The sequence below is a fragment of the Corapipo altera genome, unplaced genomic scaffold, assembly GCF_003945725.1.
Source record: "Corapipo altera isolate COAL_440 unplaced genomic scaffold, ASM394572v1 79, whole genome shotgun sequence".
NCBI classification, from domain to species: Eukaryota; Metazoa; Chordata; class Aves; order Passeriformes; family Pipridae; genus Corapipo; species Corapipo altera.
Window position 1 is genome coordinate 190,139 of NW_020884927.1, and position 23,993 is coordinate 214,131.

Below are 23,993 nucleotides of genomic sequence, written 5' to 3' on the forward strand. Positions count from 1 at the left end.
AGGATGGCATCCCTCACTGCTCAGCAGCTCATAAATTCACAAGGCTCCAGCCAGCAGGAACAGGGCGAAAGAGAGGGATGGGTTTGTGATGAACAAGGTGAAGAGATCAGCACCTCCCTCAGTCTCAGTTCTTGGATTCAGCTCGGTTGCAGGGGTGGGGATGCAGCAAGTGAACTGATGATGTGATTACATCGTCATAGGAAATCAGGTTTAAGAATTTTTTTTTTAAAAAAAAGAGCTGGGAATTGCTAATGGAGCCAGCAGCACCTCGGGTGATCTCAGAATTGTTTAGAAAAACAATTGACCTTGGATTTTAGTTGCTTAAACAAAATAAAAAAAGGACAGTCTGTTTTTCCCAGAAGGGATTTTTCTTACACTTAGATTTGTTAATAAAATTCAGAAAAAAGCTGTTACAAGCGTGCTTTGGGTTCAACACCCCCTATTGTAAAGCTCTTACTGGGTGCTGATGAGCAGCAGCTCCACAAAGAGCAGCACAGGTTAGGATAAGAGCATCACCCAGCAGCAGTTCTACCTTTCCCTGAGTACCAGCACACAGAAAGCAGAGAGCAGAGCAATCCAGCTCTCCAGGTACCCAGCAATTCCAGGTAACATTCATCTTCCAGTCATGTGCTTCCCCCACCTTCACCACGAACATGAACCAGCATAAGCTAATTCACAAGACCCCTCAAGGCTTTTCTTGACCAAGAACCACTTACTCGAAGGGACATGAAGCCAAGGACAGCAAACCAAAAATTTACCTGCAATGCAACAGTTTTATATTCAAAGGATGTAACAACTAGAAAGCCCCAAGAGCTGCATACAAAGGTTCTGTGGCTCTCCTCTGGAAAACTAAATTGCTGGAGAATCAATGCCCATTTTTCTTATTTCAATCACTTAAAAATGCACTTTTTTCAACTGTTCAATATTTAGATTATTGATCCATTAACAAAATAAGTAATTTACATTACTTGGGGTTTTCAGTCCTTCTAGACTTGAAAATATAAGTGGTGCTCATTGTTACACAGCAGATGACTATTACAGACAAGATGCCTGTATTCAAAACCCAAAGCTGTTGGGGTAGGCAGACAGATGTTATTTAAGTAGTCTGGTGGAAGCATTCTATGATCAAAGCACATTTTGGACTTCTTTAAAAAAATAAAATACATCTTCAACATCAAACCCAAAGGTCAAAATAATTTCATACATTAATGCTCTGGCTACAGCCTGCAGTCCTGCACACTCATGCTACACATGTTTTACTAAAACAGAAGCCCAGGCTGGAGCCTAATCTTTAATGTTTCTCGTGTGCTTCTCTGACCATGATGATCTGATTTGTTGCATCTAGTAATTCATGAGTAATTCTCAGCTTATGGTTCCCTCATCTTCATCTATTTGTTTTCCTCTATACGAACTCCAAGCTTGGATCGAAGCTGCCTTGTTTTTGTCCACAAAACTGTACATCAGAAGTAAGAGTAGGAGACATTTATAGTCTGAGGGGTGTATTTAAATGACTTGTTTAACAAGACAGAGTCAGAGCAAATTTGGTGCAAGATACCTCTGCTCACCACCAATTAGATTATCCTGGAGAAACCAAAAGAGCAACAAAATAAATGGGTATAAAACAAGCCCACAAAATGCCTTTCATCTGAAAGATGAGAAGCACGATTTTGTAGCATTTCATTTTTTACTATCAATGGTTAAAAAAGTTATTTCAGAGATCCTGAAGGAAGCCTGCATCACTCAATAAACATTGAAGGGGTTAGCTGAAATCCAATTATTTATATTTAAACATCTACCTGTAAAAATTGATCTTTCACTCATTTCTCCTTTGTATACCAAGTGTAAGCAAGATCACTCAGCACACTGAGTAGACAGAATGAAGCTTTCAGAGCTACCTAGAATTGTATCCAGGCAACTTGCTTAGCAGGAAAATATAATCACATCCTTATGCCTTCAAGTGTCCAGAGTCCAGTGGTTCAAATCAAAGCTTGTTTTGAGTGTCTCTGGGTGAAAGGGAAGAGTACCCATTGTTATTCCCCTAAGTGGTGTGTCATGCAAGAGGGGACAAATCATCTTCAATATTTGTTGAACATGGATAAACAAGCAGTAGAACAAAAGAACTCTAACATCAAGAGGGGTTAACCAAAAGTCTCTTTCTCAGCCAAGCTCAGTGTGATTTCTTGCTGTAAAAAAAGGAATCCTCTGAGGTAAAGTCTTTGGCTGGACTAAAAATGGAAACAGAATCAGGAGGCTCACATGAAACCTCAGTTTTCACCAGGAAGAAAAAACTTTTCTTCTTCTCTTAGTGAGGAGAAAGAGGAAGGAGATAAAAGGGAAAAACATCCTGATTTAAAAATAAACTCAAATCACTGTTCTGCAATAGAGTGCACTGAAGATGACTTGGCACATTAGATGCTTTGGTCCTTAGAGAAACCTGAACAAGGGCCATGTAAACAAGTGCTGCTTTCTCAAACACCTGAGAAAAGACAGACAGCTGCTATCAGAACCTGGACCTTGAAAATTAAATGTTTGAAAACATTTCCTTTAATTTGAGAGGAGACCTACAAAAGTCATGTCCCAAGCTGCAGTCAGAGACTAACTAAGGGGCTATTAATGAGAAAGTGGAACCTCTTCAGTGGATCTTCCACATACCTGTGTAAGAGCCTCCCTGCCAAGGCAGCGATATCAAAGGCTGGTAAAAAGACAACTCAGGATTTAATTATGGGGAAGCTCAAACTGAAACTTAATCCTACATAGAATGCAATTTCTGTTAGAAATCCATTTTTGCTCCAGGGCCCTGAAAGTCATGGAATACTGTAGGTTGGATGGGACCTCTGGAATCCAGCCAGTCCAACTGCCCACTCAGGGAAGGGACAACTGCAAAAGTTGGATTCAACTTCCAAGTTAAATAATTGCATTCAAGAACCCTACTTAGTCAAGCTCTGAGCACACCCAAAGACAATTCTACAGACTCTTCCCTCAGCTGTCTTGAAAAGTGCTTTTATGTCAAAGGATTAGGGAGAACTTGTTTTTAATCCAAATTTGCTTAAGCTCTTTGCTATTGACATAAGGAAAGAAAGGCATTAGCCCACCTCTCAGCATTACAGCATTAATGTTTAGGTTGTGTTTTGCTGCACAAATTTCTGGCTTCTCAGACCTTTCAGGTTCTGTCTATCTACACCCACATGGTGGGGGTGGCACGAAGCACTGCCATACAACCTTAGCTCTCCTTCAATTCACTGAGAACTGCTGAACTGTAACTGCTGCCAAGCCTGTGACACCAAACAGCAGCACTTGCAGACCTTCACATGATTGAGGTGGCTTTGTTCAAAAAGCTTGGGGTGGAGATTTAATCTTCCCTGCAGCAGAGAGGCAGTTTGAACATCCAATTGCTCTTGAGAGAAGACTGGGGATGTAGGACAACTGAACACTCCACCTTTGGGAATAATCCAACTCAACAAGGTAAGTTGGATTCAGGCAGGGACCACAAAAAAAAAAGACTATTTTTAATCCTGTGTCTCTTCTAGGGCAGAAGAGGGGAGGAAAAAAAGGGTCTTTATTATAGCAACAGAAATGCTGGGTGGCATTTGGGCATTTGACAAAGAATGGTGAGGAAGCCTTCCAGCCAAGAGATTTATCTCACTTGACAGAGTAATACTGGGATGGGATATGATCAGTGCAGGCTTTGGCCTATCACAAGCCATTTCTGGGAAAGAAGATAGTGTGATATTTTCAACTACATAAAGGAAATAGATGCTCTGGGAAAAGAAAAGAGATGACAACACTTTAGGGACAGGAAAAAGTGGACTTGAATTCAAGGGAACAAAGCCCTGCACTAAAAATTAGCACAAGAATTTTCTGAAGAAATTAGATAATATCAACAACAGTGAGTTGACATCAGTGCCCTCTGCACAAACCATTTCCCTTACTGTAAAGGAAAGAGATTAAAAATGGGTTTGATACAGCCTGAAGCAAAGAACCTTTGCAGACAAAACTATCTGGAGCATCTTGCTGAAGAATGCAGTGTGCTGTTTGCCTCTTGCAGCATGACAAATCACATGAGGAGGAGACAGCAGAAATAAATCCATTTCACCCCAATGTCTCCCTGTAGAACACTGCAGGCACAGGTAAAGCTAACTGGTATTTTTTATTTTTCCTGTCTCTACTTTCCTTTTCAAAAAAGCTCCAATAAAACAAGAAAAATTTCTCCCAACAGCCTTTAGCACAGGCACGTTAAAATGTTTGCTGGATATGGCTTTGTATTCACAATTTCTTGTTCCAGCAGAAACTGCAAGCACTTTGTTTCTATAACTAAGACAAAATTACTCATTTGATGCATTTGCTTTTTCCTCTTTTTACCTGGAGTTTCCTTTGCAGTGAAGGAACAGTTTTTCTCTGAATAACCATTTTCTGCTGCCCTGGGGAAATCTCAGCAATCTCTTCTAGAAGCAACGCTCCGGTCCACAGCAGCAAAGTGGAAAAATGCCCTTATTTTGTATTTCACGTGTGTGCCCAAGATGATTTGGGAATCTGTACTTCATTTATATTTGCTAGCAGAGCTCTGTCTAGACAAGTGGTCTGACACACAGTGGCACCAGACTCCTGGGGAGCTCCTGCACACCCCATCTTGAGAGGTGACAAACATGCAACAGCCACCCAAAAAGGGACTGAACTTCAGTAAAGCATTCAATAGATATTTTCCCTGTAGGTCAAAGCCTCCCCCGTGTGCTCTTAAGACTATACAAGATTAAGCAAGGTCTGTATGAATCATTTTGCTGGTGGCAAAATCTTAAAAAAAAAAACCTTTAAAGTGAGGAGGCCACAGTGCACGTGATGTTAGTGAGGAGATGAAAGCAAGTTTCTAAAGCAGAGGAAGGCACCTGGGTATTTGGGGATGACAACTTAATCTCATCTTCCTACACTGCAATAGATGATGGGCAACAGCCTCCAAAAATCAGATTTAGGGAATCCAACAGAAATCCAGCCTCAAAGGAAAAATCATATTTAGGGAATTCAACAGAAATCCAGCCCAGGTTTTCATTTAAACAAACAGGGAGTGCAGCTTTGAGAAGAAGGAAAATGCCCAACAGTGTTCTGTTTAGCACACTGGATGATAAAAGGAGCATCACGAGAAAGGTCCACTCCATGAAAACTGAATTAAAGATCTGAGATTAGATTGAATATGTCTAGTAGCCTCAGCCTAATCTCTGGCAAAACCAACAGCACAATAAGCACCTTCTACTTTTCCTTCTACCAAGGAAAGGCTCAGGGATGTGACAGCAGAGAGTTTCAGGTCAGCACTTGAAATATTTTGACAGAGCTCTGCAGGAAAGACTATACCCTGCTTCAGCCACTGATTTTCATCTCTTACTCACACCAACTGCACTACTTTATATATATATATATCTATCTCAACACTAGCATTCCACTAAAGATCTATATCTCCCTCTGCTGAACAGATAAAGGGAACAGCAGCCTTGATGGGAACTGCCAACTGGGTTTTTAACCTTTGTATTCCACGGATTCCCTATGGCTCAAAGTTACAGATGACATTTGCAGGGTTATGGATAATGGTCTTTACACACTGGGGACATTTTTTTCCTGACTTGTCTAAAGCTTTTGACACAGCAGCCCATAAAACCTCCACCCTAAATAACTTGTTCACATTAAGGAGAGAAGGAGGAGACATAAAACATTAGAGATCTTAATCAGTTGAGAAAAGGGCTCGGATGGGAGGGGGGAGCAAAACAGATTTCTCCAGAACTCCTTTGAAACTTTGACCTTTATGGTTTTAAAGAGCTACAGTGATTTCTCACAGGAATAAGGGATAGATGGGTTTTGTGCAATTCAAGGAGAGCCATATATCAGACTGTTGGAGAAAAAATATTCAGTACACACAAGGAAGATTTACTAATGCTACAAAACTAATGAAGACAACAGCAGTAACAACCTGCAGCCTTTGGAAGAACTCATTCTTTATGTCTGAAAGAAAAAAAATAATTATGCACTGTTCAGGCTCCTAATCCAATGTCTCATTGACTACGTAACATGTCTGACTCTATATGCACCACTGCCTGGAGGTTGATGTCCAAACTTTTATGACACCTAGAACACATGAAGAAAAGTCATTTTATGGTAAAAAGTGCTTCAATCCATTCTGTTTAAATGGACTACACCTTGAAAGAGGTGAAACTTCCCACGAGCACCAGGAGCCTTATTTGTACAACGAGTGCTGGGTACAGCTATCAAAGCCAAAAAAAAACTATGGCATTTGCTGAACAGATTTCTCTCCATTCAAGATACATATTGCACACAATATTTGGTCTTATTGCAAAGCTTTGTCAGCCCTGGTTCTTGAATGACTCTAAGTTGCACGTGTCATAGAACTGTGATGGAAGGAAAGGGCAGCACAGACTCCCTCGAGCCACACACTCCAACAGGTCAAGATCACATAGATAAGGGCTTCAGACACTAAGACAAGTGGATATGAACAGGAACATCCTCCCTGAGATTTTAGGAGTGCGTTTACGAAGCAACAGCGTTAAGGTTTGTGGTATCAGCAAACATCATACAAAGAGAACCAAACAGGCTTCAGAGCAGTCAAAGTGGCTCCAGGGAAAGTGCAGGCTGCTGTCATATACAGTACAACACACAGCTGAGGACCTGAGTTGGCCAAATTACCAGCCAGACCCAATTTTAGTCCCAAACTACATTTTGCTTCACTAGCCTGAGGAGATATTAGCCTTCTTAACTAGGTTCTTGAGATGATGATCTAATTCATTACCTAAACTGCCCTCGCAGCAGACTCCAGTGGAAGAGAGGAAGGATCATAAATATAGTGTCACTAACCACTAATATTCCAGCTTCAGATAAGAACTCTTAAACCAAAAGCCAAAGGTATTATGGATGGATTATGCAGACAGGGAAACAAGCACACTGTGTGTGTGATGATACACAGGTATCCCACGTGGAAAAGAAGCAATGGACCCTCTAACTGGGCAACGAAATGAGTCACGTGAAGAGCTTTGTACACACATCTACAAGCCTCACTTTTTGCTGTCTTCTTGAGATTCAAATTGCTAAGAGGAACCTCACCCAAGCATTCAAAACTCTACTCTTAAAAACTCACACAGTGCTCAGATGCTCAGACACCTCTGGGGTGAGAGCCCACGCTTCACTGACAGGTTATAGATTTTCCTGTGCAATGTGACAATTTTTGCCAGTTTGTGTGTTATAAAAGTCTAAATGTGCATAGCACCCAAATAAAAGGCTGGAACAGTTAATCTACACATCAGTCTGAACAGGAGATAACACAGGAAGAGGATGACATCCCAATGAGCAATTCCTTTAAATGAGCTACCAGAAAAACTGCAGCTTTGGAAACTGCCGAGGTTGGAAAGGATTAAACTCTTAAGGGATACAGCAAGAGCTAGTAGCAAGTGCAATTTGGCATTCTGAGAAAAAGATGAATGTTGGAGTTGCCTATCTGTTCCTGAATTTCAAGGCTCATTTAAATTTGAATTTGAATTTTGTAACGTTGACTAAATGACTTCTGTGCCAGTTGTAAGACAAAATGTTCAGGAAAAGAATATTTAAGCAAACAATTAGCACATTCATTTCTGTTATTGACAGATTTATCCTTTCCTCCAGAGAATTAAATGGAGCTTTTCAAGTTCATTTTATTCATTCACTTGTTACTGAAGTGTGATGACCTCTGGGATAAAGTCAGGAGACTCCCAGCAGGTCTCTGTATTGCTCCTCACTATTCATTGCAAATGCTTTATCCAAGACAAGTCAGACACTACTTTTTCTGTGCAAGTAAAAAAGTTGTATCAGCTTTTAAACTCTTGAGGCTTATGTGAAAATTGCACATGCAACATGTCCTGCACACTGATGAGAGGTTTCACATCCCTTTGTGATTTCCTAGGAAGCAGCTGCAGGAAGACACTGTGCAGTGCCTGGCAGGTCTGGCAGCATCTCTGATGTGCAGATACAGAAAAATCATCTTAACTGCAAAGATCCTAAGTTTAAATAACATGGCATAGCTGCACTTCTCCTCATTGTCAGTCCTGAGCAGAAGCAGAATGTGATCTACCTACCAGAGACAGAAAGACTGTCTTCACCAGGACAGCAGGGCTTGGTTGGATATTTCACTTTCATTTACATCCCAGCACCCACGAGGAGGGATAACATTAAAGTCAAACCTTCAAGGATGTGCTCTAACCTACAAAATCTCACTAAGCTCAGTGCTTCTGCTACAGTAAGTACCATTGGTACAAAAATATGATCACAGCCACGCCGGCTGAAAGTAAAGATTCCTCCTAACAACCCTTGAAGTGCTGTAAATGCTTCCAAAGGTTACAACAAACAATATCTTTGCAGTGAATTCTGGAATGAGTTTGAATTGAAGGTGACAAGTGTGCACTTCCAAAACGCAGACCTTGTCCCCTACTTCCCTGCCAACAGCCTCGGAGATCATGGACTAGAGGAAGGTTATTGAATATCCACAAAAGGGAAAGACACCTTAAAGCCCTATACAAGTAATGGGCAAGTCCTGGAGTGCTGTATGCCACTTCTCTTTCATAAAAGCTGATTTTTGAGCAGCGCCGTGAAGTTTTTCCACAGGCTTGAAAGAAATGCCTAACCTTTGTCTGTGCCTCTGAACACTGTGCTCAATTCCCATGCTGAAGGTAATCTTGCAGCTCAAACCCAAGGAAGCTGCTTAACTCCACCCTAAACATGCCATATATTCACACAAATAAGATTCTTTCTGAGTGACTGCAGACTTTCAATACAGCAAAGTACTTACCCACGAGAATCTATTAAGGTAAGACCTTGCTTTCAGCTGGAAAACATTAATTCTCTCCCAAAGAGGCACACTGCCTTCTTGGTCATTAATATCCCATCATTCTCCTGAGCTGAGTGACAAGCCAGGCAAGTCACCCGGATCTGAGGCAGCGAGAAAGGTTAAGTCTACAAGGAGATGTTTGGAAAAGAGAAATCACTGCTCCAGTTACTGCAGTAGAAAAATCAATATTTCACTGGACAGGATGGTCTCCAAAGTGGTCCCGCTTGGACACCAGGTATATTAGCAAAATGGAATGATGCTGATAAAGCCACATGCAACCCTGAACTGTAAGTGCATCAGGGCCATGCAGAGACCTTAAGGGGTGGGTAAATAGTTGCAAATGAAAACAAAGCTGTTGACAAAGCAACAGGAGTCCTTCACCATGCTGATACTGACCCACAGTATCTAATTAGTTTCATGGCCATTCAATGATGAAATAAAGGTGGCAGGATTTAAAGCCAGAATACAACATCATTCTGTAACGTTGCAATGGTTGCACAGGAAGCATCTTTAAATAGCATGGAAAACATGCTGGGGAAGGGCAAAACTACCTGTGAAAGAAAATCATGAAGTGAGGAAGGGAATAGGGAAGAGAGAACAGGTAAGAAATAGAAGAAAGCCCAGCGCCTAAGAGAAGGTCTCATGTTCACTGAGGATTTGCCCCTCCTTAGTTAATACTGGTCTCAAGCCAGGCTGCCAAAAGCCTGTCTGGGGCTGGCACTGGTGCTCCATGGTTAGGGCAGGAGTTAACCCAGAAAAAACACAATTCAGTTTTGACCACACAATTGCCAGTGTGAAGGAAGAGACGGAAAAGCAAAATCTGGGATGTTTAGGAGGGAGTATGGCATCCTCAGTGCAGGTAGTCTCAAACTCTGTGGCTGTAAGCAGTAAAACCAACATCAATCAGCACTGCCCCATGTTTTCCCTGCCCTGGCCACTTTAAACCCACACTGTCAAAAGTTTGTAACAACACAGCAAAGCTCTTTGAAGACCAATCAAAGCTAAAATTAACCCAGCAGAACCTTAAGTTCTGACCATGATGTTCTCCCAAGCCCACCTGTACTTCTCTGCTGCTTCCACTTATTTTGTGAAGCTTTTGGAGAGTCTCTGTCCTGGATTTCTGCAGCCCTGAGAAACCCCTCTCATCCCCCACAACCCAACCTGCTACATTTGTGGATCCTACATGGAAAAAAAAATACAGCATGTGAGAAGATGATGCCTCTCAAGTCATCGAAACTTCGGATTCCTGAGTTCTTACACAATCTCTGCATAATATATGGGAAATAAAAGGTCAGTGGTAGCTGCTGACAGCATTACAGCATGCTGGGAATAAAGCATTGCTACTATCAATAGCTCCACTGAGCTCACTGGAGTTCACAGACAGTCTGATCTCACCCAGACCGCCCAACCTGGACATCCCAGTTGCAAAGCGCTGGATGCATTTTCAGCCGTTAGTTTTCTTTTTAAAGCAGGGAAACGGTACTGCTGGAAAATATATGGGTTGAGGACATCAGGGCTATTGCCGAGGCAGAACAATAACAGCTTCAGTCATGATTTATAAAGCTAATTTCAGGATAAAGCCCTATCTATTTTTAAAAAGAGGAAAAGACCACAAAATTACCTGATTTCGTATTCGGCAGTGATTACAGTTTATACTGGCCAATGTTTCAACCCAGTAAGCATGCAAATAGAATATTTTATTAAAGTAACAGACAAAAGGGGTCTTTTCTTCTTTATGTGCCCTCTCCACTGCAACAGATTTTATCAGGCTTCAGACACACCAGCTTCCCTCTCACCTGAAGTGCCTGTCTGATTTTAAAAGAATTATTTCCTAAACCAAATACCCATTTCTCTCCTCTATAGGCTCTGCTTCCAGTTTATTGCTCATTTGTTCTGTTTTAGGCTACCAAAATGATTTTTTTTGGTCATCTAAAAGCTTTCAGAGTGAAGAGTCCAGAAAAGAAACATATATCATCCATATTAGATGCTAATCCTGGGATTTGCTTCTACAGTGGCACCTAAAGTATGGTTTTCTATGGCATCTGAAGCCAGCTCAGTGCTCTCTACTGAAGGAGAGTGTTCCTCATGGAGATGTACAGTCTAACAACACTTTTGACCACGGCTACATCTCAATCAGAGCATCACAGCCACTCCTGTGACAGATACTCCCATTTTGCTCATTGTGCCACAGGGTTCACAGCCTGATTTTGCTTCAAAATCCATCCCCAGTCCTTCAGTTCCTTCCTTTTATTTGGCAATGGAAAACCCGTTTCAAGGAGGCATTCTGAATAGATGGATGCAAGTGGGCAAGGGCAGAGGAAAATCTTTCCTTAGGGAAGGTGTGAAAGAACAGGACCTTACGAAAAGATGCTCCAGCTTTATGGATGGTTAAGAAAGACCCTCAAGAGAAAATAAAAAAAAAAAAATCAGGAAGTGAAAAGTGAAAAGAAAACTCATAATTTCAAAACATTATCACTGAAAAAAACTTAGATTTACAGTCAAAGTTACATTGCTTAAGCAAGGTATGTTGGCTTTGAGCTATTCTGCATGCAGAAAAAGGGGAGGAACTGAAACGTGTATGTAATTTAATAACAGTACAGTAAATCAATTTACTTCTTCCTTTTATATCTCAAATATTAAGCTTCCCCCAACTATTTCATCAACTGCTTATCTCATCAAGCCTTAAACTATAAATATATACACACATAAATACAGACACATATATAGCATTAAGGTCCATCAAATCAACAAATAAAGTGAGAGCATATACAGGAACAGCACTTCTGTTTGAATACTGCACAAGACTGTGCAGGGCATGCAATGCTAGGAAGTCTTGGCTCTTTTATCCTTGAATAAATCACTGAATAATTAATTGAAACAATTTTGAAGACCTGAAAATCCTGTTAAGATGTGAGCAAGCCAAGGCAGAGCTGGGACAGCTTTCTAAAATTGCCCACTACATTGGTCACTGAATTAGTGTTCAGCATTTTGCCCTGCTCATCTTTATTCCTATTGGGGGCAATCAGGAATGGTCAAGTCAGTGTGCCCAGTCTGCTGCTTTTTCTTTTTTTTTAAATACTACCTAAGGAAACCAGCTTTGACTCTTCCTTTATTGATTTTATAGCCCACGTGACAACTCACTATTTAACAGCCACGTTCCTTTTTCCACACACTAAATGAAATTAAGCAAAACTAGTTGAAACTGATGGAGGGGAAAAACCTTTGTCTCCATCATAACACATTAAACATGACTGTTTTACTATGTGAAGTATGAAAGTAGACACTAAGTCATTTCTTTGCTCTGATTGTTTTTTACGAGTTCAGAAATAACATCTTTCAAGTCTCCGGTATTTCTTTAAATTTAATATGCCATTTTTTTCCACATGTATTTTATGGCTGAAAGATCAATTAGAATTCCTTTGTGGGAAGTCATTCCCATCAGTTCAATTACTCCATGTAATTGTTTCAGTAATTGTAGTTAAATATCCATTTTAATTTTTATTTAGAGACTCAATTACCAAGCATTAAGCAGATGTAAACACTTCTTCCCTGGTACAAATACCATTTTACCCCTTGGCATTCTCTAAATCATAAAAACATGCATGTAGTTCCTTTAAAACCTCCACATACCTTATAGGGTTTGCTAATGCTTCTTTCAAAACACAGGTGAAGACAAACCCCATGGTTTGTTAAACCTGGGTGTGGGGATAGAAACAATCCTAACTGCTCCCACCCCCTGTGTCCTGCAGCTCCAAAAGCCTTCATGAATTTAGCTGTGCCTTATTCCCCCACTGCCTTTCAGGTGCCAGGAATCCCAGCTACTGATTTATCAGGAAGAATTCTGTTTCATGATGCTCTACATGTATATGTTAATCAGTGGCTGATCCATTTGGAGCCAGTTTTTCTCTAGAGCCATTCCCAGATAGCCCCCCTCATTCAAATGCTTCTAGTAGGTATTGTCATTCAATTCTATTTTGGCATGTAATTCACTAAACTTCAGAGATATGCCTGTCAAGCAAGTCAATATTTTACACTCCAACGTGAACACATTTTTTGCAGCGTATCAAAATGCAAATTTACTTTTTTTCCCCCCCCTACTAAGAGTTACAACTGAAGTAGAACCAGCCTGGAAACGGGAACACTTGAATGAAACAGCAAACCAGCAGCTGCAAGAGTGATCAACGTATCTCCTGAAGTCCAGAGAGAGCAAATGTTGTCAGAACATCTACTTACAAGTGCATTAGAACTCCCTGAGGGGCAAGGAAATGCAGAGTTGGTTAAACATTTATAGGCACCTCAGTCTCAGTTACTGTATGCACAGCACGGTGCAGTTTCCTCCCAGAGTGACACCTGCTCTGCTCTCAAATCTTTGTATTATCACCAAGAACCATTTAATCTAAGTGAATAAAAGGCTCATCGTGCCTTCCCCGATGACTACTTCAAAAAAACAAACAAAAACAAACAAACAAAAAAAACAAACAAACAAAAAACCCACAACAAAAAACATTCACAGCCATCTTCACCCAACCCAGGAAAACACGAGCCCACCCAGAGGGATTGGAGTTGGAGTGAAGGGAACAGGCACAGCCACTGTTTTACAGCACACTTCAGGTGAAACCAGTTAAAACCCCCAGTATGGCTCTGGAGTATTTATAGAGCAACGCTGTAAATCAGAAAGAACAACTATCACCATGTTAACACATTAACTTTGAGACTCTCACAGCCTAGCTTTGCCTGGTTGCCTTAGTGATCCCAATAAAAACACTAAGGACTTGTTTTCCTGGCTTTTATCTCTGATAGAGGCATTAAAATTAAAAAGTCAGGCTGGGGGATGAAGTTGACAGTTGGGTATTGTGGAACTTGAAAAGTCTTATTTGGAGGCATTTTAACTGCAAAGACACCTCAGTTTCAGGCAAAGCAGTCAACCTCACATTTTTAGGGGGAATAAGGAATAAAAGAAGGAAGAAACAATATCCCCCTTTGTCCCCAAATCCCTTTTACCTACCTGCACAGCCAAAAGCTAGGTGATACCTTGAAGAAGGGCTGAATTTGACACAACACACATTAGCCTTGGCCTCGATGCTTGCTACTGAGTTGTCCAAATTGGTAGACCACAGTTTCACTAGAGAAAGGGAAAAAGAGACACGAGTAAACAAACAAACAAAAAAAACCCAACAAAAAACCCCAACAACAACAAACCCATCAACCTCATCTGAAAGGCCTAAAGCCTAGTTATTTCATGAATGGGATTATGGAAAGCGTCAATTGCCAGGATATTAGAGATGATAAAGGATCAGTTGGCTCTGGTGGTTGGTAAGTTTGAACACATCCTCAAGTCCACACTGTAAATACCCTGCCCACCTCCACACACGCAGGAGATGATGCCACATGGCTGAGACCATCAGAGCAGGTGACCAACCAACGTTATAATCTCAGCATTTAAGGTTCCTGCAGTACAGATTCCTATAACCCAGAATAGGAGGCACATTCTTTTTTTGTTCCTGATCCCTGTGCTGGGATGCCAGAGCTCCACGCTCTGTGGCAGAATTGCCTTGCACAGAATAAATATACCTAATTGTATGCACAGCGAGTGAGAACAACTTGTTTTATTCTCAAGAAACTGGCATAGACAGGAAAGAAATCAGTATGCTGGCTTCCTATGATGCAATACTCCCCTGGTACAAGAACTTTACTGTTCTACAAGGCTACCACACGAACATTGATTAAACTACGTGCTACAGAATGAGCTCTTCCCCTCAAGCACTCCAGTGCTTCACAGAATGACCAACAGAAAACACCAGAGCTTTTCAAAACACAGCCTTCCCCACCCACCAGAAGCACTTCAAGTACCATTTAACCTTAAGGTGAAGAGTGCCAGGTGCTCCTCAAATAATCAATATTATTAAACATTAAAGAAAAAACACACTGCCTTCAGTCCAGATGGAGGGGCAGCAGATTGGTATCAAGCCTGTTGATGCCTACAAGGCAGAAAATAAGACTTAAATGTTCTCCCTTTCCCTTGATGAGTGGGTTGAGCAGCACTTGAGTATCATGATCAGCATGCCGAGGCACAAAGCAGAGCAAGCTGGAACCAGTGGTTGAACAAGCAGGAATTACACCAAGGGTTAATCCCCTCAAGAGCTCCCCATGAGCTGCCTGGGCTTCTTCAGATCCGTGGCCAACAGGTCCTCCACAGTCTTTTTACAGAAAGATCACACTGGATATAAAGTGAGCAAAAATGGCCAAACCCCAGGAATCCTGTAACCCACTGAAGTCAACAGATGAGGTCAGAGCTCTTATGGTGTGTCCCCACCTCTTGGCCAGCCTTTCCCAGGGCCTTTGAAGGAGAAGCAAGGTTTCCACGTGGATTACCCAAGGATGGTTTAGACAGTGAAGGAAAAGAAAGAAAAGGAAAAGGCAGGCTGGTTCTAGTGCACCTACTTTTTAATAGTATGGCAAGAATGAAAAGCAACAAGATTGGGCCATTTCTGACCATACCAAGCAGAACTGCTTCAGGGATGGAGGAAATACAGCAGTGCTCGGGGCACACCAAGGAATCATTTCAAATACAGCACTGTGTGGGTATCTGGCAGCTGCCTGGAACCTTTAGAAAGCAGCACACACACACACCAGAAATACAAACACTGATGCACACTCTATTTGCACAGAAACATTGTGGAAAATTCAATGAAAACAGCACCCAGCCTGTGTCTGGTTTTCAGAAATAAATCCATTCTCATTGATCAGAGCTGTAATATTCATACTAAACACCTGGCTACGCTTCTAAATGGAACAACAGTTTGGCAAGCATGGCTAAAGAAGCTCTCTTCTCCCAGGCAAGACTGGATGATAAACCTTCTCCCACCGTGTTGTACACTTGGGGGCAGAGAGGGGAACAGAGGCAGGGAAGAATTTTGCAAAACAATAAAATATTAACATTTTGCTTAAATGAACAGACACCAGCAGATGCATAGCCTAAGTTCCAGTGGCAATAAAGGGCATCAAGTTTATGGATGAGATGGTACAGGAAGCAAATAAAACATGTTACAAGAGGACATTGCTAGCAGACAACACCACTTCAACTTGAGAAGCATGGGGTGGGCACATGATTTCAAAAGTTCAGGGTGATGTTCTGCCCAAATCTAGTACTAAAACAACACAGGTTTGTCTTGAAGCCTTCCAACCAGGTATCAATATTTAAAGCTGCATCCAAAGCGGCCGAGTCTTTCCTTGACAGCACCTCTAACAAACAAATGGCCATCTGGTCCCAGCTTTGCAGCAAAAGCTAATTGAGGGCTCAATTTCAACCTGGCTCTTTTTTTTTTCCATTCAGGTTTGCAGGTCACAAGCTGAACCATTTAGTCTGGTGAAGAGACAACCCGTGTGTTCAAAGTCATCACAATATTCGTTACAACTGACAGACACAGATTAGAGCCTGCAATTTCTGTGATCCAACTGCTGTGAGATACTCCGATCTCCAATTATATCTTAGTCAGTACCATAAAAAGGATAGATGGGACACATAACAACACATAATGAAACGTGTCAATTTTTACCTAGAACTGCCCATTATTTTTTAAAAAGCTGACAGGTTAATAAAGCATAATTCATAAGGGCAGAGTTTATTTGCTATAGCTTTCAGCAACTTTGCTGAGGTTGAGGCAGTAATTACACAACACACAGATGCCTTGATAACATCTAGAATTGTGTTGATGAGACAGGCGACCATCTGAGAATGTCTATTTCTGAAACACATGTTTTCAAAGCATATTCTTCCTCATTTTGCAGCTGCTCAGAGAGACATCTCTATGTTGCCAAATGCCTACCTCTCACCAAAGTAGTAAGAAGATGCCTCCAGAACAGCTTTTTCAGTTTAAAATGTTTAGGTATTTTCAAGATTTTTTTTTTTTTTTTTAGTTGGAGCTCTACACCAAATGTGTAAGTTCCTAAATTAATTTCCCATGCATCATTTCTGTGTCTAAACATTGATTAAAAGAGGCAGAAGCCTGTTCTACAATAGCTGAAGGTGTTGATGTACACAGTTGGTACAGAGTAAGGATGTTTCATCCAGCCTGTCACTTGTGCAATTCTTATCTGCTCATGTGATGGAGAGCCTGCTGCTGCTCTGAAAAAGCTCTAAGCCAGGAATAGGATCTTGCTACCAGAAAACTCATTTGCAGAGATTAGCAGAATCTCTAGGAAAAAACTGCTGAATTGTCCTGCTAGGCAAAATTTTTGATCCACTGCCTTCTGTGAGGATGATGTAAACTGATGACTTTTAGTAGGCAGTGACTGCAGGGTACTCCTTGCATAAGTCACCAACTTTCTGGTCAGTATTGTAGCTGCCAACATCATCTTGACCTTTTCAGGGTACTCCCAAATGAATCCAACAACCCCACAAATCTCCAGGAAATTACTGAACTTTTTGGCCAGAAAAATGACCAAACTGAAGGTTCAACCTGATATTTTGAGAGCAATAAACACCTATACCTCAAGGTAATGTCAGTGGAAGCTGAAGGAGCGAAGTATCACTGAAAATTAAGCCCCAGACAATCCTCTGGAAGCTAGAGGAACAAACTGTGATCTGCAGTTCTCAGGCTATTTCCCTCTCTAAAAGGCTGTGCCTTTTTCTTTTCATGAAGCCAATTCTGCATATCTGTGATGCCTCTCTGAATTCAGAGGCACTATTAAAAAAAAATAAATAGCTGTAGGACTGGTACCAGGTCTCACTTAGCAAGGGAGCATGAAAATTACTTTCCTTAGATGGAATGAGACAGATGCTTGTGTTCCCCCTTGCTATGAGACAATAAAAAGTAACCTCTTGCTACAGCTCAGAGCTCCAGGTGCTCCTGTTCTACTCCACCTCTCCAATTCAAGCCAGGAACAGTGAAGGGACTATGGATGTAAAACCAGAACTCTTTCTTCAGTTGAATTTGTCAGTAGTGCTTCTATCTCCTAGAGCTTCAGAGAACTTCAAAAAAACAACCCCAAAGCAGAGAAATACTTGATCACCCCAAAACAGGCCTGTGCCCCAGTGAAGACTTAAATGCTATACACATAGCATCACAAAATATTTCACTCTCCCTCTCATCTGCTAACTTTACCATGGCCATTACACTACACCCCTAACCCAGAACAGACAGCTCTAAGTCATTAGCTAAATTTATTAGCACCAGCCCTACCCTGGTACTTTGATGACATCATTTTGCTTTCACAAATTTAAACAATCTTCTCTCCTCCAAGAGCAGAAAGTCACCCTTTCCTATTTACAAGAGAATCAGAGCTCCTGCCATTATTATGTGCATAAAAGAATTGAAATTAAGACTGTGCCTTCTCCCCAAGCTTCTTGTAGTACAAATAAGCATCAATTTTTGCTCATTGCTGTCTGGTTGGAGTACACCTTTGGGTCCCTACAGACATACACAAGCACCTTTGCCCCTTGAAAAGGGAAGGGCATAACAACTGTAGATAAAAGTGAGGGGTTTGTACACACAGTAGTTGCTTCAAATGCTTCTATGCTCTCATTATCTGCTATTACACTAAAAAGATCTTCCACAAATAAGCATCCTAGATTATCTTCATCTAAGGACACGGACAATGAAGGACTCTGGGCCCAAGGATGCTGCTTCTAATTATACCAGAATCATTTTCTCCCTAATAGCACTGTTAGAATCCCTTTTGCTGTGCCTGAGTCCTGGCAGAGGGCTGTGAAGCACAGGATTTTTTCCTTTATAAGCTTCTCCAATACTTGCCTACCAAGTGCTTTCAAAATCAGCTTCCAACTTGAAAAGACCAAGGAGAGACAGGCAGAGACCCAGGCAAGCAGGAAGAACTGGCAAAGCTGTCATTTTTTTTTTTTTTTTTTTTTTTTTGCTGGCTTGTCCTGATCACTTGACAGGAAAATGTGATGCTTGTGTTTTGTGGGGAAGCACAGCAAGATTAGCTCCAATTGCTCTGGTCACACCAACACCTATCATCAGGGAGATTTCTTGTTAGAAAGCCCAGTGTGGCCTCACAGAAGTAGAGAAATAAAAGAGGACAGGAAGAATAGAAAAAAAATCTTTCCTGACAGATGCTGTACCTGGCCAAACACGTGTACTCACAGCTGGCCAGAATTCAACCAAACAGTCATGAACATAAGCAGAAGGACAAAATTTTAAGTTAGACAAGTCTGAATTAAGACACTTCTCATTGGTGTTAACTTTTCCTCACATTTAACCCCTTCAAATGTGATCACTGAAACGGAAGGTGGGCACCACAACATTAATTTGGACGTTTGCTACTATTGCTCTGTACCATAAAGGCTTCTAAAATCTGTGCTGAGACTCCATTTGTCTCTAATTGCCTTTTTATAAATGCATATCACAGGCAAATCATGGTAAAAGCAAAGGATAAAATGTTCCAGCCCAGTTTTATCCACGAAAACCCCAATACACCTTGAAAAGACCTTTGTGAATTGAAATGCAGCTTATGTAGATCTGCAGGCTTTGTTACAATAATTTCTATGTAAACAGTACACTTTTAGAGACAATTACTGAAGAAGGGGAATGCTAAACTGAGGACAGGAGCTCTGCTTGCAGCTGGGCTTTGCAAAACTGGACACCTCCTTAACATGCTAATAAATGCATGTCTACCTGGCAGATCAGCTCTTTCACATGCATGGCAGGAGTGGGGAGCACTGATGAAGAGGTTGATAACTTACAAGGTGAATGTTCAACTCCTGCGGCATTTAAGCAAACAGAAAACACTCCTGACTTCCACCAACAGAGGAGGAAGTATACTGAAAACATTTAAGACCCACCTTAAGTAGAAAGTAATCATTAAAGCTGCGTTTTCTAGGTGGAATTACCAGCTGAGGGGACTGTAGTGACAGGACAAGGGGAAATGGCTTCAAGCTGACAGAGGGCAGGGTTAGATGGGATATTGGGAAGAAATTCTTCCCTGTGAGGGTGGTGAGGCCCTGGCACAGGTTGCCCAGAGAAGCTGTGGCTGCCCCATCCCTGCAAGTGTCCAAGGCCAGGGCTTGGAGCAACTTGGTCTAATGGAAAGTGTCCCATGTCCTGTCCATGGCAAGGGGGTAGAAAGGGGTGAGCTTTAAGGTCTCTTCCAATCCAAACCAATTCTATGATTCTATGACTCCCAGATGCAATTGAGAAACATCAATTTCTTTTGAAACAGCATTTAGAAGCATTTTAGATGGGGGAGCAGCTTATGAAAAATTAATTTATCATTTCAAAGCAAATCATGCAAAGCTCTGTCCAGAGCTCTAGCTGCCCATCTGTGAGAGTTGATCCCCACTGACTAGGAAAGGAAATCTTAAGCTCTTGCTGTTTAATAACTCTGATTTGATATTGTAAACACACTACAGATAAAATCTCGTTCATTAGGGATGAAGAATACTACATCTCACTCAGTGCTATGCTCTTCTTTAGGAGCTTCCTATTTCTTCCTAGAAAAGGAACATTTTTCTACCACCATGGGGTAAAGGGCTTGTCTTAAGGGTTCTCCAAAAGTGCTTTGTCAAATGGACCCCCGAGTGTGGAAAGCTGAGAGCTGCTCCCAGCACTCCCACTCAGTCCACCATCCAGCTCCTTTAAGCCCCAAGAAACACAGGGCACATCGTTAGAGCAGGAAGCTTCTTGTGCACAGTCTTTAACATTCAGAGCTACAGGTAAAACAGCAGCAGGCATTTCCTAACTGCTGCTTTTTTTACTGACAGCCTCATTTTTGAAACAAAAATACATGCTGTTCTTTTGAAGGGCCCCAAGGCTTTAACTCAACAAGTTTAACTAATGTTAAAACACATTCTGCTTTGTTTAGAGTCCTGGAAAATGCTAGCTGAGAGAATATTACACAAGAAATGTGAAGCAGGAGATCTTAATCCAAACAAAGCCTCTCCTTCTCTAAGATCCGAAAATTCAGTAGTACCCTGACACATTACCACGACAACTACAATATTGAAGGCAGTTGAGGAATCAGCTCCTTGAAATATCACATTTTTGTTCCTCCAAGGGAATACACAGAGGATAAAAGCCTTCTGCACAGAGACTGAAAAAGAATAATACCTTTGGCATCGTCAGAGCCTGAAGCCAATAGCTTTGGGTCCATCAAGTTAAAGTCAACACTCCAGCACCTTTTCTCATGCTCCTGTTCAGAGAAACAAGAAAAATATTGCAAGATAGTCAGTTGTAATATGATAAAACAGGAAAGGAAAACACACGTGTTGTTTGGTATAAATTGCCAGTGGAGTCCTGGACAGAGCAGCTTATTGTGTTTAGGAATTTCTCAAAAAAAAAATCATCTTTTCTCCCAATCAAACCAAACCTTGCAGTATCCCAGATGTGCCAGGAAAGCAGAAAACAGCTTTTTTAAAAACCAAAATTGATTTAATTTTTACTTGAAAGAAAAAATAAGTTTCAGGAGATATATATATTGAAAACCTGGTTTTGGAGCATGATGTGACTGGCTGTGGTTTCACCCTGTGCTGCTCCTTATTCTAGAAGAGCATGGTTGTATCTTCCAATAGTAATAAGCAACTCAATAAATATCTCCCAATATTGATAAGATGCCCATTTCAAACACCTCCTCTCTGAAAGTCCAGCAAATCCTCACCTTCCTGTTGAGCTAATAAATGAATCTTCTGGAGTCCAATCCTCTGTTTTTCCACTCAAACAAATATTCTTAAAAAAACATTTTTAAAAGACTGCACACTCTTCCCCAAAACACAGAAGTGCTGTAATTGCTATGCTGGCACATCCCACATGGAAGCAGAACACTGCATTGAATAAAACCTGAAATTCAGTCTACTCTTTGTTTAAAGACTTCACACAGGCTTGCAAGACAAAAAGCTCGCCAGGATGAAGTCACCCAGGATGAAACCCTAAAGGGTTTCAGTACATGCAAAACAGATGTCAGTATGCAACCTCTGTTGCAAATCCAAATAAGAAATTCAAGTAATCTGATAGGAAGCAAAATGAGTTTGTTTTAATGTAAGCAACAGCTGGTTCTCTCTAGGTTCATTATTCAGTGTCATAAAGAAACGCAAAATGTATTTGAGGGGAAAGCAGACAAGATTTATTTTTGTCTTTTGTATTGAGATAGGCAAAGGACTAGTAAAAACAAGCATTATAAAAATGGCTAAAACACAATGAAAAAGTAAACAGAGGCTTAAATAGGAACTAAAACTTATGTTGAACTGTCAGAGAGGGGAAACTAAAGGCTGGTCTGCAGTTCATTCATTATCACTGACTGGTTTCAATGGACTGTGTTACCCACACAACAGCCTGCAGCACTTCCAGCCTCTCCCCAAATGCAACAACCCTCCTTGTTCTGGTCACAAGCCTCTCAGGAACCATTACACTGAAACACAGCGTTCAAGTGCCATGAAGAGACAAAATGCCAGAAGCTTCTCCTGAGGCAGGTCTCTCTGTGGAGCTGAGCCCACCTGTGTGCTGAGGACTGTGCAGGGGAGGAAGGGTTCTGCCCACACTCCCTTCTCCCAGCCTCGCCACTTAAGTCTGCCTTTTGCACTTCTGCTTTAGGAGCACCTGCATAAGCAACCACTGCAGGGCTTTACAAAAGGCTTTTGACAAAGACTGAAGTGGAACAGGTATGGAGAGACAGAGGTTTCTAAAGAAAGGCAAGAGAGCTTTCCAGACACTCGTTTTTCCGTGTGCAGATTCCCTGCCTGAAAGTAGCAGCGAGAAAATGTCAACTGCCTCATGCCTGTGACAGGAAGACAGAACTGCCTCCCTCAGAGGGCTACAGCTCAATAAAGCTGTGTGGATGAGGCATTTACCAAATGGGAAGAGCATCCATTTCCCCCTGTGGAGCAGAAAAGCCTATTGCTAGACCAGGAGCAGAACATCTGAATGCTGCTCCCCCAGTCAGTGCTCATGTTACCTGGTAGACCTTGGATCTTTGTCCTGTGAATCCATCCCAAAGGATGACAGTGCCTTCATAGTCACTGCTGGCGAGCAGGTTCTTGTGGTAACTACTCCAGCTGATACAGCTGAAAGAGAAAAGAGCCCTGCTCAGTCTCACAGTAAATCAGAACTTACAACCCTAAAATCACTCTTGCAATAAGTATCAGGCAATAAGTATCTTTACAAAGCCCACAGCGTTTGATCAAGGCATCCCACTGAAATACAAAGGACAGGAAAAAACAAAATCTACCAGAAATAAAACAAGCCTTCCCCCACAAACTAAAAGAACAGCTTTGTTGGCTGAAGAGACATTGCCCCCTCGATGTGAAGTGCTAGGGTTTAGGATCTTTTAGAAGTGCATTTATCTCTAATGCTGATTGTCTTGTTATTTGAATTCCACACAAGTTCTCAGAGTTTAAGGTTTGACTTCTTAACCTCTTACCAATAGCTACCACTATTAATATTACCATAAACTACTATTATTATTACCATAAAGATAAGAATTTACCTAACAGCAGGTAAAACACAGCAGCATGGATGGTAAATCAACACGTATCTAATGTTCTATACATGCACCTATTGCAAATGAATGTTTGACTTCTGAGAAACAACTTCCAGCTTTCTGTAAACGCTGAAAAAACCTCTTTTTAGTCAGAAGGAAACAGCAGTTTGTTTGCTGTGAGTATTTTAGGAAACATTTCTGATCAAGAACTGCAAAATATATCACACAGGTTTTAATTTTAAACTGAATTAAGTGGCTGTGCAAAACTAAATGATGATTCCACTGACAAACTCTAACCATCAGCAGAGAAAACAAGAGCAGCAACACTGCCAAGTCACACTCATGGCATTCTGGCACTGTGCCTCCACTCTGACTCCCAAAAAATGTGACAGAGGTAAGAAAATTTGTAATATTTGTTCACCAATATTTGGACCATCTGGTAAAGAAGTGAGCCAGTTGCTATCAGCTATGGTGCACGTAGCAGAAGCTGAACTGACAGATCCAATTCGTGCCCATCCTCAAAAAGCTCTGACACAGATAACTAGATTATTGTAGCCTTGAGGCCAAGTTTTAACCAACAATATAAACTGAAAGTCCGTGATTCTTTAACTTAGTACTGCTTTGATCAGAGCAGCTACACACTGAAACATGATGTAGGTACAGGGATACTGACTTAGGAGTATTATACCTTGACAAATTCTTGGTTCCACTACACACT

General features: G+C 41.3%; 1 protein-coding gene and 1 long non-coding RNA gene across 3 annotated transcripts in view; one reads left to right on the forward strand and one right to left on the reverse strand.

The window, feature by feature from the left end:
* Positions 1-23,993, reverse strand: part of COP1 (COP1, E3 ubiquitin ligase) — a 118,000-nt gene that overhangs the window by 40,603 nt on the left and 53,404 nt on the right. For both annotated transcript variants that reach the window (XM_027658493.1, XM_027658492.1), the window contains exons 13-15: positions 22,751-22,859; positions 20,914-20,995; positions 13,854-13,970 (exon numbers count right to left, since the gene is read on the reverse strand). In XM_027658493.1, the coding sequence (XP_027514294.1) occupies positions 13,854-13,970; positions 20,914-20,995; positions 22,751-22,859 (308 nt within the window). The remainder of the gene's footprint in view (positions 1-13,853; positions 13,971-20,913; positions 20,996-22,750; positions 22,860-23,993) is intronic.
* Positions 6,400-8,588, forward strand: LOC113954316. Its single transcript, XR_003530169.1, has 2 exons — positions 6,400-6,546; positions 7,928-8,588. It is a non-coding gene; the product is annotated as an uncharacterized LOC113954316 (long non-coding RNA).